Genomic DNA, 19,115 nt, shown 5'->3' on the forward strand with positions numbered 1-19,115 from the left:
GGGCTAGGAGTGAGGCAGTAGCCAGAGGGTCTCCCATCTGCAGGTAGATCTTGCACATCTGCCTCAGAATAAACTCTAGGCAGCCTGGGTGACCCTGAGCAGAGCAAAGGTAGTGGTGAGGACAGGGTACGCTCAGGTCAGGACAGTGAGCTGGGGCCCACGATGGCTGCTGAGCTAACTGGAATGATAGGCTGGGAACTAGTCAACTGGTATGTGTATATACATATACACATACACGTACATACACACACACACATATACACACATACACATACATATGTGTGTATATACATGTACATGCACATGCACATGAGATTATATATATGTGTATGTATATACATATATATACATACATGCATATGTATATACATATACATACATATATACACACACATATATTCATATTCTCCTGTTCTCACCTAGGAAACAAGCTATCCCAGGTGCTAGGCATTCAGAAGGGATAGGATGAACGTCTGGGGCCCTGCTCTACTGGGCCTGCCTAGCAATAACAGCCAAGCAAACTAGATCACTTCTAAGAACACAGAATGCCACGTGGTGTCATGTGGAAAGGTGTGAACAGGGTAGGGTGCTGTCTCAGAAATGGGAGTCAGGGAAGAGCCCTCCTAAAGGTGACATTTGAACTGTGGGCTTCATGACAAGAAAGCCCACCCAATTCAGGACAGGGCCTCGTTCCTGATGGAGTAAATGTCCCCTATACAGGAGTCCTGAGGCAGGGAATGGCTGATCAGGGCGAGGCTAGGGAGGCAGGCCAGCAGGGGTGGGCTGCAGTACCACAGGAGGAGAAAGGAGCTAGAGAGCTAAGCTCAGTCTAAAAGGATCTTGATGCTGACTGGGAAGGTTACACAGACTCCGTAGCCCAAAAGTTCTGCTCATGGAAACATACCCCAGAAACACTCTTGTACCTGTTACCAAGCAACCCAAGTGTGTTGTGCTCTCAGAATGGATTATCATACAGCTGGGAACATGAATGAACCCTAGATCTACATGACATGGGTGTCATAAGAAACATGCTATTGAAGGATAAAGATGCTGTGAATATTAAAACAGTAAAAACACATTCGCTTATTTCGACATGCATATAACACATACGATAGAATTTTTTTGCAAGGCAAAGAAATTAAAAACACAAATTCAAGATAGCAATTACCAGAGAGGAGCTGAGGAGTGGAACAGGGAGGGAGATAACAGATGAGCCACCTGGGCCCAGTATTCCAGCCCCCGGGTTGTGTGGTGGCTCTGAATTGCATCATACATAACTTTTGCAAAGACAAAGACATGGGTGTCCTGCAGGGCCTGAGGCCAAGTGCGTATTCTGGATCTTATTCTGCCCTTGAAGGCAGTGACTCTGATCCACTATCTCAAATGCCACTCAGGCTGCGGAGTCAAGGACAGAAATCACAGTGGCGCAAAACAGAAGCCTGAAGGATGCAGTCGAGAAGACACCCCCACCCCCATCATGACTGGCTGCAAAGAGGGGACAGCATTGTGGGGGAGCAGAGCTTTCAGGATGCATGGTGCTCACCTTGTGCTTCCCTAGAGCCCGGAGGCCCCATGGTAGTATTGGGGGACAAGGGCAGAATCAGACTTAGCTTGAGGGTTTTGATTTGGCCAACGAGGCAGAGAAATGTGCCCAATTTGTAGAACCAAATGAGAAAGGCGGAGAGAACAGGTTGGATGTGGAAGAAACCGGTGTAACGAAGAGCTGCCTTGAGTCTGAATCTGACTTTGTTGGTATTAAGGACCCATGACTGTTGGAGCTGGGAGATGTTACAGTCTGAATTGCATTGTGGGAAACTGACCTGCCCATTAAGCCAAATGAACAGAAGAGGCCAGTGACTCTTGGAGGATAGAGATGAGGACACAGCCAAACAAGAGGAGGCAGCAGTTCTGTCTGACAGAGTTTTCCAAAGCACAGATTCTCCACATTCGTAAAGGTGGCAGGTCTCCAGTTCCTAGAACGTCGTTTCACAGAAAGATCGTTTAGTTTTGCACAGTTATTCACATTTTATAAAATGCTTTCAACTCCACCATCCCATTTCAATGTCACAGATTTCCAGTGTCATTCTGGCACAGCAGCCGCCCCCACTTTATGCTCAGGGAGACTGGGGTTCAGTGTTCCATTCAAGGAGGAAAGGCTCACCCTAGCAGTGTGACATGCCCAGTGAGGGCACTGATCCGGTCACAAGGCATCCTTTCAGTAGTCCCAAAGGACCAATAGGACTCAGCCAGGAGAGAAGTTTCATAGTGCCGACAGAGGCAACAGCCTGAGTTGGAGTTCTCCCCTGGGAAGTAAGTGACAGTGAGACACTGCTGGGTGGAAGGTGACATGGGACACTTCTGTCCTTGCGGCAGGTTGGGAGCACGGTGCTATTCCGTTGTCAGAAAGGTTACCTGCTTCAGGGATCCACCACCAGGACCTGCCTTCCCAACCTGACCTGGAGTGGAACCCCACCTGACTGTGTCCGTGAGTGCCACCCCACCTGACCCCCCACTTCATCCACCAGCCCAGGATGGAGTGGTGGGATGTGCTCCCATCAGGACCAGTGTTGGGCTCTCTATAGTACTTGCCTCTTGGGGCATCACAGATGTTTCTACACAAAAACCTTTCTGGAATTTGAAGGTCATCCTTAGACCTTTGCAAAGAATAAGTAATCGAGAGCCATTGAGAACTAAGAACTATGGAGGGGCAGGGTCGCGGAAACATAGCAGACATTAGTCATTTGCTTAGTATTGCAGATTGAGGTTCTCCATCACTGGCTAAGCCATCATGCTAAAGTATTCCTAAAGACCTTGAATGTGAACTTGCAAAGAAGTGAAGAAGAGGGAGCCAGGCATGAAAGGGGAGAGATGGAAAGGAACAGGGTACTACATAAGGTTGGGGGTGGAAGAAAGGCCCCTCAAATATGTCTGCTGCATCTTCAAATCCCGGACTCCTCAGGCCTAACATTGTCTTTGCTCTCATCACCCAGCCCACCACTGCAAACAACCAGAGACGCCCACACACGCCAATGTCGGGGCCCTGGACCTGCCATCCATGGGTTACACACTCATCTACTCCTGCCAGGAGGGCTTCTCCCTCCGGGGTGGCTCCGAGCACCGTACCTGCAAAGCCGACGGCAGCTGGACAGGCAAACCGCCCGTCTGCCTGGGTGAGCCAGCCCTTTCTAGGGCGGGAGTTATGGAGGAAGGGGTTGGCAGGCTCTGAGCAGGGCCAGGAGGAAGTCACAGCTTCTGACTGAAGTGTGGCTGAGGCAGGAGACCACTTCAGAACTGCTCACACAAGTTCATGTTGACCCCACCGCCTGCTGCCACTTACTCAAACACACACCATCCCTTTCACTTAAGCAAGCATGCAGTGTCCTGCCCAGTTCCTCCTAGCAGGCCTGAAGAGTGCCTGACTTTATAATCTCCTCCTGTTAGCCTTACTATCACCCTGCCAGGCCTGTCCTGGGCATGGGGTGTTTGTCTGTCCTAAGGAGTTCACAACAAAGCACATTATCTTGTTACAGGCATGATCTGTGCCCCAGGGTCACTTGCCAGAGTCTCCAGGCCCATCACAGGGGGAAATGGGAATAAAGATATTTTGAGAAAGCACTGTCAGGGTGGGAATGGGTGAGAGAGCTGAGAGAAAAGCCCCAAAACCCTGTCGGGCAGCACCATGGCCCTGCGGAGGTCATTTACACAGCACCGGCCTCTCCCGAGTGGATAGTGAAGCAAGGCTCTTCCTCACCACGTTCTTCCGGGTGTGTGGAGCCCAGGCAGGGAAAGGATTCTAGTCCTTCTCTGTCAGCCATGTCCTTCCTCACATTCACCCTGGTGTCGCTTTCTGCAGTCTCTACTCTCCTGACACACTTGGTATTTAAAATTGGTTGTCATGTTAATATGTCACCACCATATGTGGAAGACTTAGAAATAATGAATGCTTGAAAGAGACACTGATCATCGTAACCTGATCGGTGGAACTAATGACCCCTTGAGGAGCCAAGGGATGCACTGAATGCTGGGAGTGAGGAGGAAGGCCACTGAAGGGGAGGGCAGGAGCCAGGGAGGACTGCCTCCGGAATGTCGTGTGTGGTATATGGTATGGTATGTGTTTGTGATGGGGGTATATGGTGTGCTGGGGGTGAGTATGGTGTGTGTGAAATATCTGGTGTGTGTGTATATGTGTTTTGTGAAGTTGTGTGTGTGTATGTATGTGTGCACACATGCTTATTGTGAGGTTTGTGTGTAAGAGTGTTTATTGTGAGTTTTGTATGTGTGTGTGGTATTATATGTGTGTAGCATATATGGTGTGGGTTATGTGTGGGAGAAAAAAGGAGAAAAAGATGGTATGGAGGTATGGTATGGGTGTGTTGTGTGTGTGATAAATGGTGCAGTGTGTGTGTTATATGTGGTATGAAGTATATGTGTGAGAGATATGGTATGGGGGTATATGGTGTGTGTGAAAAAGAGAGAGAGAGAGTATGTGTATGTATGATATGCAATGTAAGGTGTGTTTGTGTGTGTGTAAGAAAAGAGAGAGAGAGAGAGAGAGAGAGAGAAATGGTGTGGGCTGTGTGTCTGGAGTGTATATTGTGGTATGAGGTATATGGTATGGGATGTGTGTGTAGTAAGTGGTATAAGAATGTGTGGTATATGGTATGGTATAGATGTGGCATATGTGTGGATATGTGTAAGCTGTGGTATGAGGTGTGTATGGTATAGTGTATATGTGTGTGGGTGTGTGTGTGTGTGTGTATGTATCATGGAGTGTGAGTGTTTATGGTCACACAAGCCAAGGACAGAGAGGCTGGCTGCGTATCTTGGGCACTGTGAACTGCGCTGCAGTGAACCCAAGCATGAGGCTCATCTCCAGCATGGTGGATTCAGTTTCTTTGGGATACACCCAGGAGTGGGATTGCTGGATCACATGATAATTCTATTTTTAGTTGTCCTTAACTATTTCAAGATCATGCCAGGTTCTGCTGTCCTTATTTAATACAGTAACAAAGAACCACATAAACACGTACATCTCTGTGCCTCGTCTGATACTCCAGTAGCTGTGACTGACGTGTCTGCTTCCCTCGTTTGTCTGTGCACCATGCTTTTCTGAGATGGGTGTGTAACATCACTATTCTCATAGGAGAGGATGAGTCCAGTGCATGACCTGAGAGCATCTTCACCTAACTTCAGGCAGGCGGCCATCATCGGTTTCCCTCCACAGAGTGAGCCAGAGGTTGACCCTATTTCTTCCCCCTTGCCTTTCCCAGCAGAGGTCCGGCCCAGCGGGAGACCCATCAACACAGCCCGGGAGCCTATGCTCACCCAAGCCTCAGGTAGGCAGAGTCCAGACTGCTGGCTCACGAAACTGGCGCTGCCTCTGCTGTGCAGTTAGCCAGTTTCAAGCACACAGGTCCCATGCCCAGTGGGAAGGAATGGAGACCCTCTACAGACACCAAGACAATTCCCTGCTAGCTCCTAAGACAGGCAACATCAGGAGGAAGGGAGCCTTAATGAGACGCTTCATCAGAAGAGAAAGCCTAGGCCCTCAGAAAAGTGACTGCGACCCTGAGCTCTGGAATCCCTGGGTAGTGCCGCCCTTCCTGGCACAGTCCCCACCAGTGTGTGCTCACAAACCCAGAGACTCTGCTCCTTCTCAGGGAGCTCGCTGGTCACTGGGACCTCTTTGAACCGTCTTTAAGAATGTCGCATCCAGAACTGCACACAGAACCACAGGTGCAGCTTGGCCAATGCAAAATTATTACAAACTCTGATGTCCTATGTTGGACCTTCTACTTTTATTACCATGCTCGTTAGATTTCCACTGCTGTAACAAAGACTGTATCCAATCCAATTAGGAAGACAAAATGTTTATTTTAATTCATGGTTCTGGTGATGAAGCCGGGACTGGTTGGCTTTGAGGCTGGCAGTGGGGTGGTAAATGTCCTGGTGGGAGCACACAGTGGAGAAAGCCCACTCACCTCACAGTTGCATGAGAGAAAAAGAGGAAGATAAAGTGACCGGGGCCCCACAATTCCCTTCAGTGGAATGTCCTACTGACCTAAAACCTCCTGCCCCACCTCCTAAAGTTTCCACCACCTACGCTCCACCTCCCACCTCCCAAGAGTGTCATGCTGGGGACTAAGCTTTATAGTGGACTTCTGGGGGACCCTTCCAGATCCAAATGGTAGTGTACCTCGGCATGTATGTTAAAGTTCTATAGATTGGGTTCAGGGGTCATTTTAGTCCTTGACCAGCTATGTCTGTTGGCAATTGAGCTTCACGTCAATTAAATACTGTTGTTAGGTTGAATAGGGAGGGGAAACCTTGCCTTAAGGCAGTGACTCTCAACTTCCCTAACGCTGCAACCCCTCAATTCAGTTTCTCATGTCGTGATGACCCCCCGACCATAAAGTCATTTCATTGCTACTTCATAACTGTAATTTTGCTACTGTTGTGAATGGCAATGTAAATGTCTGATATGCAGGATATCTAATATGTAGATATGCAGGATATCTAATATGCAATCCCCAAAGGGGTCATAACTCACCACTTGAGAACCACTGCCTAAGAAAGCTGCTACAGAGATGAATGGTTTGGGAGCCACACTTGCCAGGGAGCAGGGAGCTTCTACCCACTCACACTGTATATGTTATTGGAAGTACTGGAGTATTTAACCATTGTAGCATTGAAGACCTAGAGGGACCCTGATGAGCAGGTGGAACGGCCCCCACTAGCAGAATAGAGCTGCAGCCCCCAAGTGAGGAAGATGGTCTCTGGTACTTGATGAAGCCAGCACACATGGATGAAGGTTCTACGGAGGCACCACTTGACTATTCTGTGTTCAGTGTGTTGTGTAGGTGTTCTCTTCTGCAATGCTACTTTGCCATTGTGGGATGCAACCTACAGTCTTGGCAACAGATTGGGTTATCTGAGGATGCCAATGAGACCCCTTTGGTCGACAACTTCCGGTATTGAAAGCTTCATTTGGTGACAAGAGATGGCCAGTTGGGACTCTGTGTTCCCCCATTACTGGGCAAATTCATTTAGATTGCTTTCATATCTGTATGTAGTTTGTAAAGTTTCTATTGTATTAGGTTTCCTCGCTCCCCCTCAGGTGGTCCTTAACTTTAGCTGTCTCTTCCTGTATCTCCTCCCTCATCCCCACCTGATCCTCCCATTCCAAACCTCCATCCATCCATAATTACCTGTTCTATTTTCTTTTCTAGGGAGCTCTATCTGTCCCCCAAGTCCTGGTCCATTCTCTATACCTAATCTTTGTGGTTCTGACTTAGTTCATTGACTTAACAGCTATTATCTACATCTAAGCAAATATATTTACATTGCATTCTTAGGCACATGTATGTGAAGCACAATATGAAGTTACCCTTTGCGTGTATGCTGTAACATTATTACATGAAGCTAATTAACACATATCACCTCACTTAGAATATTTCAAATATGCTTTTTAAGCATGTTTAAAATATACTGTATATTATTATTAACCAAAGTCGGACACTGGGCAGTAGTCACTAATGCTCTTCCTGACCAGCTGGAACTTGGTCCCCTTTGACCATGTGTCTACACCCCCAACCCCACTTCTCTCTACTCTCTGCTTCTAAAGTGTGACATTTTAGCTTGGTCTGTAAGTGACACCTCACAATAACCGTCCTCCCTCTGGCTTATTTCCTGTAGCATCACGTCCCCCAAGTTCGTCCATGTTATCGCAAAGCAAAGGATTTTCCTTTTTGAGGGGTGAATGGTATTTCATAGTTCAGTCCATTTTCTTTTTCCATCCACCCACAGACACCGCAGTTGTCATAATTTGACTGCTGCGAGTAGTTGCAATGGAGGTGGGCATACAGATGTCCCTTCAATATGTCAGTTTTCATTCCCTCCTCTAAGACATAAGAGGACCCCACAGTCACCAGAGTGCCTTACCATCACCCCCACATCAGACATGTGTCTTCATCTATAATCAATCTGTCCCTGGCTGTCCCAACATTCCAAGTCTAACTCACACCTTCTCGATCCCTCCAGTTCCAGGGGATGTTTTTGCCAAGAACTCCTTGTGGAAAGGGGCCTATGAATACCAGGGGAAGAAGCAGCCAGCCATGCTTAGAGTCACCGGCTTCCAGGTAGCCAACAGCAAGGTCAACGCCACCATGATCGACCACAGTGGGGTGGAACTGCATTTGGCAGGTAAGGACGCAACCATGTGTCTGAGAGCAGGGCAGGCTCAGGGGTGACAGTCACACACTTCAGCTGGGATGAATCAGGTCACTGCATCAGAGGGTCAGGTGGGGTTCAGCCTGTCAGTCAGGAAAGAGAGAGTGTCTACTCATCTGGCCCATGGACTAGTGGCAACCCTAATAACTCAAACATGAAGAACTCCCTCAAAGGAAAGAGAAACAGCCTGAAGACTGAGCCAAAGGTAGAAACAGGGAATCCCCAGCAACCCAAGTACAATCAATACACTAAAGAAAAGAGCCGGCTGTGGTGGCTCAGACCATTAACACCAGCACTCAGGAGACAGAGGCAGGCAGATATCTGTGAGTTCGAGGCCAGCCTGGTCTACATAGTGAATTCCAGGACAATCAGCAAATAGTGAGACCCTGTTTAAAAAAAGAGACAGAGACAGAGAGACCAACTACAAAAAAAATATATAAAACAAAACAAATAAATTAACTAAATAAAAATACTTTTCAAGCATAATCAGAATGAAAAGCAAACACAAAATGTGATTTCTCACAAACTCCAAATCCCACCATAGTCTAAACAGTTCCAGGGAAAGCTGGGCAAGTCCTAGCAAGACCCTTGAAAATTACTGTATTCTTAGATATTTTTGCCATATGAAATAGAAACAGAAAAAAATTATAAGATTATAAACAATGTTCACTTCAAAATTATATTTATATTACAAAAAGCTAAAAACAGAGCATTTCCACAGAATAAAATGTAAGTGGTTTCATCAAACTACATCTCCAAGATAAAAAAATACCACTTTGAGGGCTGGGGAAATGGCTTGGTGGCTAAGAGCACTCGCTACTCTTGAGGAAGACCCAAGTTTGGTTCTCAGCACCCACATGAAGGCAGCTCCTTCTGGTCTTCACAGACACCTGCACATATATGCATGCACCCATACACACACACATTATGTATATGTATATGTATATGTATATGTATATGTATATGTATATGTATATGTATATGTATATGTATATGTATATGTATATGTATATGTATATGTATATGTATATGTATATATAATGATAAATGAAACTTTAAAACTAATGTCAGTTTAGTAGTGAATATACCCATCAGAATACATTGTACCTCCAAGTTTTAAAGTAATAAAACTATATTCATAAGAAAGAAAATGCATTCCACAAAAGCATCCACAGCAGCAATTTCCTTTCTATTGGCACTTTAAAATCATGTGTAGTTGTTGGCACCACTGTAAGTTACCATGGTAACTAGTAAGACCAGAAGAGATCTCTTTTTATCTTCAAGCATCCCTTTGTAAAGTTTGTTCAGGTTTCAACTTTTGTGTAATCAGAAAACAGGTATTTTCTTGACTAGACAGATGAATTGCTGAACAAATTAATTAATTTCCATACACACAGCCCATGTGTGATTATGCCCCCCCATACACACAGTCCTATTCACTCATTTGTTCTAATAAAAGACACATACTCCTACCTGTGTCTGCTGTTCTGTGTCCATGGACTTGTAAACAAACGTTCCTATGCATTGGTGGACAGATCAAAATATACAAAATCATATTCCATTTTAAAACCTCTAAATTGTATGTATGTATGTACATATGTATGTATGTATGTATTATATGTTTGTTTATGTGCATGTACACATGCCATACAACATGTGTGTGTGCATCAGCGGGCAGCTTTCGGGAGAAGGTTCTCTCCTCCTGCCACATGGATCTTAGCAATGGAGCTCCATCATTAAGCCCGTTGGCAGGTGCCGTGTCTCACAGAGCCATTTCACCAGTCCCACAAAAATCATACTTTTGCTCAAACATATAAAAACAGAATCACAGCCTTTAGCTATTCAGTTATGAGCATGCATCCTCACATTCCTGCACACACTCACATTCAACCACATACAAGCACATGCACCAACATGTGTGCAGGGGACATTTACACCAGTGTCTACACGGGAGTGTCACACAGACAGCCACGCCCACGACACCTACAGATGTGGATTTTGAGAACCTTCATAGAGTTTCAAATATAACCTACTTTCTTTCTCTAGGAAACTATAAAAAGGAAGATTTCCGCCTCCTGCTTCAAGTCTACCAGGTCACGGGGCCTGTGGAGAGCTTTGTGAATAAGTTCAAAGATGACCACTGGGCGTTAGATGGCCATGTAAGTGAGGCTAATTGCTCTTCACCAGGTCTTGCACCCCACCCCTGTTCCCAGACTCCTGACAGAGAAAGGACATTGGAGAGTGGGAACTACTGAAGTTGCCTGGAAACCTGGGGAGTCCTGGTCAGCTGATGGACTGGGAAAAGTGGGGCTCAAAGAGGTTTGAAGACTCAGAGTCAAGGTCTGAGATGACTGTGTGAACTCCACAGTCAGCACAGAAAGCAGGAAGCAGGGGTCGGGAGTATGAGAGTGAAGGTCATGGTGCCACGGGTGTGGCCTGGGAGAAGGTGAATCCCCAGTGACTCCCTGAGATGTGTGCTCAAACTGGAGATATGGACTGTAGGTTACTCAACACAGCTTGGGACTCCAGGACACAGAAGAGAGAGGCAGGGATCTCTTGAATGCCTTTGTGGGGAATATATACATTATAGAGTATTCACAAAGTAGAAACCAGTCCCTAGTGATGGTCATGTGCAGGTCCCTTCTGATTTCAAAAAGGAGCACTGAGCATGGAATCACCTATCACAGCCCCTGCATTACTGTCTTTGACCCCTAGAGGGAAGACAGAATGGGAAAAGAACAAATGATCTAATGGGCTGGGGTAGCAAAGCTGAGGACAGGGCTAGCTGGTGGAGTGCTGTGGCTGAGAGATTCTGCTTGGTAGACCCACAAGGAGAAGCCACGTCGCTTCTCGAGGGGCTGGAGCCTACAGATTGTTCCCTGCTGTACCCAGGATGTCTGTGGATCCCTTGGGGATCCGGTACCCGTATTAGCAGCAGTCCAAAAGCTGAGAATGAATAATCAATAGTGACAGGAACAAGTGGTTCAACCAGGCCAGGAGGGTCAGCAGATGTACTTAGACAAGGCTCAAAGCTGGGACCCGGAGTGGGAAGTGCAGGCCAAGGGAGGGGAAGGATAAAGCTGTGGGTCTGGGAGCAGCTGGTAACCATTGGGGTCCCTTCTTCAGCAGACCAGGATCTACCGAAGGGAACATGTGAAGACACTAGACAAAGGGTACCCCTGGAGCTGGGGCGTGGGTTTTGGGGGTACACCTGCAGCATCCTCAAAGCATACTCCAGCTGCTAAGAGGACAGGCCAGCTGTTGGAGCATCAGGAAGGTCAGGTGCAGGGGGATGCCAACAAGTTATGTCCCAGCCACCACCTCAGAAACCAACATCCTCTGAAACGGCCAGGAACTTTCCAGAATATGTTTACTCTGCCAGGCTCATCTCTTCCCTCGCAACTCTGCTGGCAGTCCGCAAGTCAGTTTTCATCACAGTTTCCTCTTACAATTCCATGTGCCCAAAGCCTACTAAAAGATTGAGCTGAGGACATCATCCGTGTCACTCGGACCTCACAGTGTGGCGTACATGACATCCCACAGATGGGAACTGAAGCAGGACACAGTGTGAGCAGCAGAAACCGAAGGATACAGACTGCGTCTCACACCTCAGCTGCCAGCGCTGGGGAGTTGTAGACAGGAGGAATGGCAGTTTGTGGCCATCTTTGGCAATATATAGAAGTTCAAGACCTGCCTAGGTTACTTGAGATCTCACCTTAAAACTCCAGAAAAAGAAAAGAGAAAAAACCCACACTTCCCCCGACACACATACACACACACCCCTCACATCTAGTAGGTATCCCAGCTCTGCCAACTAACACACACATGCCAGCTATGCTCTGGCCTGGCAGGAGTTCCAGATTGTTCTAACATGCCTTGTTCCCCCTTTCTCTCCCTCCCTCCTTCCTCCTCTGTCCCCATCTCCCTCCCCCACTTTCTCCCCGTATCTCTCCTCCTGCCCATTTCTGCTGTTACAGGTTTCCTCGGAGTCTTCTGGAGGCACCTTCGTCTACCAAGGCTCCGTCAAGGGCCAAGGCTTTGGGCAGTTCGGCTTTCAAAGACTTGGTAACTAGCAGTATGAGGGGGGGAGAGGGGTCTGGGGGGGAGGAGCTGTATCCTGGGGCAGGAAGGAAACTGATGAATTTTTTAAGTTCATCTGGGCCTGTATTACCTTAAGACTCAGACAGAAGCTGCAGTAGCTCCAAGAACAGATGCTAGACTGGCACTCAGCCTCGGGTTGCCATGCTGGCCACCGGGCACTACGGGCATCACCCCCGCCCAGAGGATCAGGGAGTTGCCGAAGTACCCCTGCATCAGGCTGCCCTTCCCTGTAACGTCATGGCTTCCTTAGCATTTCCCCAGAGAGCATGGAGTGCCCTTATGTCACAGACAAAAGACCCAAACGCTAAGGAACCTTATCCTGTTTGTCCTGTCCCAGGATTGGACTCCACACACTTGAGCATGACCACTCCAGAAACAGGTCCTGTCCCAGGGGCTCAGACTCACATGGAATAGGGTCCTAGCTTCTCAGGAACAACAAAGAAAAGATGGAGACAACCATGTGTCCCTGAAAGCCACCTCTGTATCCCACGTACCATGACCTCCCACTCCCAGGGCCCCTGCCTACCAGGCCATCCTCTACCTTCTCTGACAGCTCTCCCCTCCAGAAAGTTCTCTCTTCAGTCAGCTCAGATCTACTCGTGGCACCTCTTCCTCTCTACCCCTCCCCAAAGCCATCTCAGCTTTGCTCTCGAGGATCCCACATGTGGCAGTCCTCACAGCTCCTGACACAGACCCCGGACCCTCACTCCAGTAGTCGAAAGATCCCAGCAAACGTAGCCAACTCTCTGTTCCCTGTTGATCCCTAGCCCCTCAGCTAGGTGGCCCTTCACAGGGAGCCAATGGAGTGAGTGGCGAGCCTTCATATACCCCAACTCATTCCTGCCATGGCAATCCAACCTCACTGTGAGATATATATACATATATACATACACATATATACACATATACACATAAACATATATACATATATACACACACATACACATATATACCATGGCTCCACCTGATGAAAGCTTTCATCTAATAACAGGCTTTGATGGCCAAGAAAAGCGTAGAAACTTCAAAAGAACTTCATCCTTTGAAGGTTGTGTTCAGAGATATGACATCAGGTTCATCTGCTACCTATCTTCCATGGGACCTCCCCAACCCCAGCCCCCAGGGATAGCTGTGTTCCAGGCACAGTCCTCTGGATACAATGTGACCAGAGGCAAGCTCACATGGGCCTCCGGGGAGCTCTCTGAGAGCTTGTGAGGCAGGCAGCTGCTGTCTGGGCACAGGCTTCTGCCAGCTGAGCAAGAGCAGGTGACAGTACCTGCCGCTCTGCAGCAGGGTTGAGTGGCCAGTAGGGAATATCACCTCAGGGTGTGTCTGTGACTTGAGTGGTATGCTCTGGCACTTTGCAGACCTCAGGCTGTTGGAGTCAGATCCCGAGTCCATCGGCCGGCACTTTGCTTCCAACAGCAGCTCAGTGGCCGCCGCCATCCTGGTGCCTTTCATCGCTCTCATCATCGCCGGCTTCGTCCTCTATCTCTACAAGCACAGGTACTGGGAAGCCGTGATCCAGACCTAGTACCCCAAAGGCAGAGGCCAGGGAGAGCAACTGTATACCCAGACCTAGTACCCTGAGGGTAGAAATCAGGGAGAGCAACTGTATACCCAGACCTAGTACCCTGAGGGTAGAAACCAGGGAGAACAACTGTATACCCAGACCTAGTACCCTGAGGGTAGAAACCAGGGAGAACAACTGTATACCCAGACCTAGTACCCCAAAGGCAGAGGCCAGGGAGAGCAACTGTATACCCAGACCTAGTACCCTGAGGGTAGAAACCAGGGAGAGCAACTGTATACCCACACCTAGTACCCTGAAGGCAGAGGCCAGGGAAAACAACAGTGTACCCAGTTCTAGTACCCTGAAGACGGAGGCCAGGGAAAACAACAGTGTACCCAGTTCTAGTACTCTGAAGACGGAGGCCAGGGAGAGCAACTGAGCACCCAGTCCAGCCCAGCCCACCCTACCCTACCCAGCAGACTCAGAATAATGTAACTTGCTAAAGGGAGAAAGGACCCCCTCTCCTCTCTTGCTTTGGATCCCGTGTCATCTTTGAATTCAAGGTCACTGTCTCCTATTCTCAGGAGAAGACCCAAAGTCCCATTCAATGGCTATGCTGGCCACGAGAACACAAACGTGCGGGCCACATTTGAGAACCCCATGTATGACCGCAACATCCAGCCCACAGACATCATGAGCAACGAGGCGGAGTTCACAGTCAGCACGGTGTGTACTGCGGTATAGCCCCCAGGCCTGGCTGCAGCTGCCACCGCCACCGAGTGCCCCGCCGCCAGCAGCCGGTGAGATTCGGGGGCTGGAGAGGGTGGGAGACAGACCGGCTCTGCAGGGGACACAGTGACCTGTGTACACACTGCTCCTGCACACAGGGGCACCCCACCACCACAGGCATGGAGAGCTGGCCAGTAGCATTAGGACCCTCACTGCAGATGAGAAAACTGAATTTAAGCACGTGAACATTAACAAACTTGAACAAGGCCATGTATCTAAGAAGAGTGGGTCAGAATCCGAACTGCAATAGGAAAGCTGACCCACAAGGGAATCAAAGATATAACCCGAAAGAAGCCAGGCGGGTGTGGCAAACCACCCGTTGGGGAAGTAGAGAGAGGAGGAGGTGTCAGGAGCAAGATGGTGGCCAGACTAGTTGATATGTGAAGGGACCAGAATCAACATCTGGCCTCCACATACATACATGCATGCATGAGCACTGCACTTTGTGTTGCCTGTGCATATGCAAACATGCAGACACCACACACACATGCACAAGCATGCATGCACACATGTATGCACTTGTGCATGAACATGTGCACTGCACACACACTGACACACACACACACATGGGGGTTGGTGGGTAATTAATGCTCTGCCACTGTGCACACTCCCTACATGTTCCCATCCCCAGTTGGAGAAGACTAAAATCCAAAAGCGAAAGACAGAACCAACTGATGCCCTTCTGTTCTTTCCTCCTGCTTGGCTTTGCCTCTTTGCCACCCCTCACCCTTCCACTCCTGTTCCCACCCCCACCTCACCCCTCCTTCCTCTCTTCCACCTACCTGCTGTGGTCTGTTGGTTCCCAGCTCCCCCCAGGGGGCAGGAAGGAGCTCCCCTGAGCACAGCGCCCAGTGCCCATCTTCGTCTGTCCCTCCGCCTACGTCTGCCACTGCTGGGCCTCGGGCCCTTGCCTGCCCTGCCTCCATCTGTGCTCGTCACCCTGGAGAGGACTCCACGATGCCCTGCGTTGGGCAGCAGAGGAAGAGGGCTGCAGCTGGAGGGAGGCAGATGGATGCAGACAGCAGAGTGAATGATGGGTGTGCACCTGAGCGCACACAGCCTCTCCTTCACTGTGTCCTACAGAAGAGACCACAGAGGCTTAAGAAAGGGAAGCGTGTGTATGCGTGTGCGTGGGTGCATGGGTGGGTGGGTGTGTGTATTGCGTGTGTGTGTGTGTGTGAAAGATGCCCTAGACACTGTCCCCACAAACCCAGAGGAGATGATGAGAAAAGCATCATTGCCTCTCAAACCAATGTGTCCCCATGTGTAGGGACATGAAGAATGAGTAAGAAGGTCACATCTCATGGGAGGTAGCATGCAGAAGCCACCTGGCTGCAGGGGTGGCCCCATTTGCACATCGATAGCAAGGATTACCTGGAAGAAAAGGGGGGACGTTCTTCAGATATAATTAGGTAATCAATGCAATTGTTTTTTTAACCATAATGACACTGAGTTCTAAGCCCAGTGAGTTAAGAAGTTATTTGGGGTCCTGGGCATCTTTGGAAACGAAGGGTAAAGTCATGGTGGAGTGGGGGATACAGCAGGAATCTGACTCAGGAGCCTGGCATCACCTCTGACTGTCAGCTGACCACAAGAAGAGAAAAAGACCTCTACAGACCAGACAGCACACCCTGGAGAGGACAGGAGCAAACCAGCCCTGGCTCCCAAAAGGTGGCAGCCACCGCTTGCTGACTTATTCTCCGTGCCTGACTCTTTATGTGTCACTTCTAGTTCTTCAAACACCACCAAAGCAGGACTCGCTGTTTCCATTCAGGGGTCAGGGAAGATGGACGCATGAGCCACAAAATACGCAGGAGGTGTAGGTGTAAACGCGAATCTCTCTGACCCTGATGTCCGCTGCACCTGCTACCAGAATACCCAGGTCTACAGTGGGCACCAAAGGCAGGAAGGGAGGGGAGTCTCAACAAGAAGATGTGTGTGTCTAATCTGGATGCTGCCGTCTGTGCCTGGGCAGCACCAGATGAAGCACCCAGTGCCCCAGCCTCCTGAATTGGTGCTCGCCTCTTGGCTTCCAACAGCCCGCAACCACAGCAGAGGACCTGGCAGCTCCTTAATCAAGAGAACGGAGCAAAAATCCCATTCTCTCCAGCTCCTGGCGGGTGTCTCAGAGTCATTTAGGCCAGTGTTTCTCAACCTGTGGATCACGACCCCTTTGTGGGTCAAGTGTCCCTTTCACAGGCCTAAGACCATCCTGCATATCAGATATTTACATTATAATTCATAACAGTAGCAAAATTACAGTTATGAAAAGGCAACAAAAAATTTTATGTTGGGGGGTCACCATCACGTGAGGAACTGTATTAAAGGGCGGCAGCGACAGGAAGGTTGAGAACCACTGAATTAGACAATGTCACTGTGTTTAGGTCATTAATGAATTCCTTATGAGTGTGGTCGGGAAGCTCGTGAGTTTAGAAATCAACATAATAACATTTAGATTCACCTTTCCCGTGTCTTACGGAAGGTCCCCATGAGCATACACCCCTGCTTCTGTGTGAACCGCAGTCTCCGACGCTTGTAGGACATATTGAAATAACAAATAGAATGTGTGTGGGGATGGACGGGGAGAGCCATGCAGTTCACAGGAACAATTAAAAGAGCTCGATGATGGACGGGCTGAAGTGAGGGGGTCTCCATTTCCAGCAGGAGCATCAAAGACCACAAGGGCAGGCCCACTCCTGCCCACACACCCTCTGGCCCTCTGGGACTTAGCATCCCTGCATCGGGTGGGAGAGGACCAGTCTAGACAAACTTGTTCATGCCCATTCTGCCCTTGATGGTGAATGCAGGAGGTTTTCGGGCTCCTTCCCCCCTCCTCCCCAGAGCTAGTCCAGTCTGCTCACCCAGCCCTGCCTCCTCCCCTCCCACTGTGTGTGCTTGGGAGGTCCCAGGAGACACTCAAGGAGCAAAGGCTGGTGGGCACCCAGCATCTGCTGTGTGTTACCCTCTCTCTGGCTTTGGGCACTTTTTCTTCATCCCCAGAGGCTCAGAAGAGAACTAGGCAGATTAAGCCCTTCACCCACCATCCCTGTATCTACCACCTCCATCCCACGAGGAAAAAAAAAAAGTAAAACAAAAACAAAAAAAAAATCTTTTGTACAGAGATATATTTTTATTATACAAAGTTTGTACAGTACCAAAAAAAGACAGGAAAAAAAGGTGTACATTTTTTTTCATTATTGTAGGTAAATGGTGTGGGAGCCTTTTTTGTAAATGTAATAAAATGTATAAATATGGTTTTCAGAAAGCATCCCTGCTGTAAATATGTAATCTACACCCCTTCTCGGCTTGTCTGCAGTCTGTGCATTTAATTTATCTCTCCCTGTATATGAGGCTTCCCCTAGGGTTCTGCGTTATGGGACTTTCCGGAATTTGAAAGCAATTTTAAATTTTTTGAATTCAAATAAAATATAAATTTTTGCATTGGTTTTCTTACATTTTTACGGCTTCTTTCATGGCTGGGGGCAGGTGTTTTCTGATGAGGAGGAGATAGAGTTTGGCTGGGACTGTGGAGGTCAGGCTCCATGGATTCCAGGCTGTGGGGAGGTCTTCCGGGTTGGACAGTCTCTAAAGGAACAGAGAGCTTGGTGGGAATTAGGAAGTTGTCATCTTATGTGGAAAGCACATCCAGGTTCCCTTCGGCCTCCTGGCCTCGCGTCTGCACTGAACTCAGGTCCCACTTCCCCTCGTCAGTGACCCAGTGTAAGCCAGCTTTCCCAGTTTGGGTGAAGGCATTTGGTCTGGTATTTACCCTCTAGCCACTGAGAGCCAGCAGGATTGGCTGATCCTTGCCTCTGAACCTCCCTCAGTTTGCCAGGGTTCACGATCAGAAGGTACCATGGGTAAAACAAGCCCTGTTGCAAAGGAGATGGCTCAGAACAGAATTTTTGCCCCGGGTTATCAGAAAGACAGCGGGTAATTTCTCACTGCTCCCAAACACCAGGACAAAGCAAGAGTTCCATAAATCTAAGGGCACAGAGAGAGGAGCAAGCTAACCTATGATGCCAGAGAACCAAGGCACGCCAGCCTCGCCACCCCCTCTACACAAGGGAAGAAGGGACCTGTGGTTTGAATACAAAATGTCACCCCACTCCCACTGACACATGTGTTTGAATACTTGGTCCTTGGCTAGTGCTTTCAGAAGGTTGTCTGAAATGCAGCCTTGCCGGGAGGAGTAAGTCTGTGGAGGCTGGGCTTGAGGTTTAATAGGAGCCCCTCCCTCCTATTTTCTGACCTCATGCAATGTGACCAGCTGCCTCAGCCCCTGCCATCATATTTTCCCCACAATGATAAACTGTACCCACAAACTGTAACCCAAAGCAAAACCTTCCTCCCTGAGGTTGCTCCTGTAGAGTTCTCGGTCACAGCAAAAAGAAAAGTAATTCATTCAGTACCCTTCAAGTAAGCAACCAGAGCCACCGCACCCCTCCCTCCCTCCCTCCCTCCCTCCCTCCATCCCTCCCTCCCT

General features: G+C 48.7%; 1 protein-coding gene across 6 annotated transcripts in view; it reads left to right on the top strand.

Annotated features, from left to right (window-relative positions):
* Positions 1-18,076, top strand: part of Csmd2 (CUB and Sushi multiple domains 2) — a 581,156-nt gene extending 563,080 nt beyond the window's left edge. For 4 of the 6 annotated variants that reach the window (XR_001784158.2, XR_001784159.2, XR_001784160.2 and 1 more), the window contains 9 exons: positions 2,374-2,485; positions 2,991-3,170; positions 5,271-5,336; positions 8,041-8,202; positions 10,276-10,388; positions 12,207-12,294; positions 13,695-13,833; positions 14,425-14,640; positions 15,436-18,076. Coding sequence is in view for 2 of the 6 variants with exons in the window: in XM_011240560.3 (XP_011238862.1) it covers positions 2,374-2,485; positions 2,991-3,170; positions 5,271-5,336; positions 8,041-8,202; positions 10,276-10,388; positions 12,207-12,294; positions 13,695-13,833; positions 14,425-14,584 (1,020 nt within the window). In the remaining 4 variants the exon portion in view is untranslated. Of the gene's footprint in view, positions 1-2,373; positions 2,486-2,990; positions 3,171-5,270; positions 5,337-8,040; positions 8,203-10,275; positions 10,389-12,206; positions 12,295-13,694; positions 13,834-14,424 lie in introns of all 6 variants that reach the window. The other 2 variants (NM_001281955.1, XM_011240560.3) reach the window with 2 other exon arrangements.
* Positions 18,077-19,115: the final 1,039 nt, after the last annotated feature.

The sequence above is a fragment of the Mus musculus genome, chromosome 4 (assembly GCF_000001635.26).
Source record: "Mus musculus strain C57BL/6J chromosome 4, GRCm38.p6 C57BL/6J".
In the NCBI taxonomy this organism is placed as follows: Eukaryota; Metazoa; Chordata; class Mammalia; order Rodentia; family Muridae; genus Mus; species Mus musculus.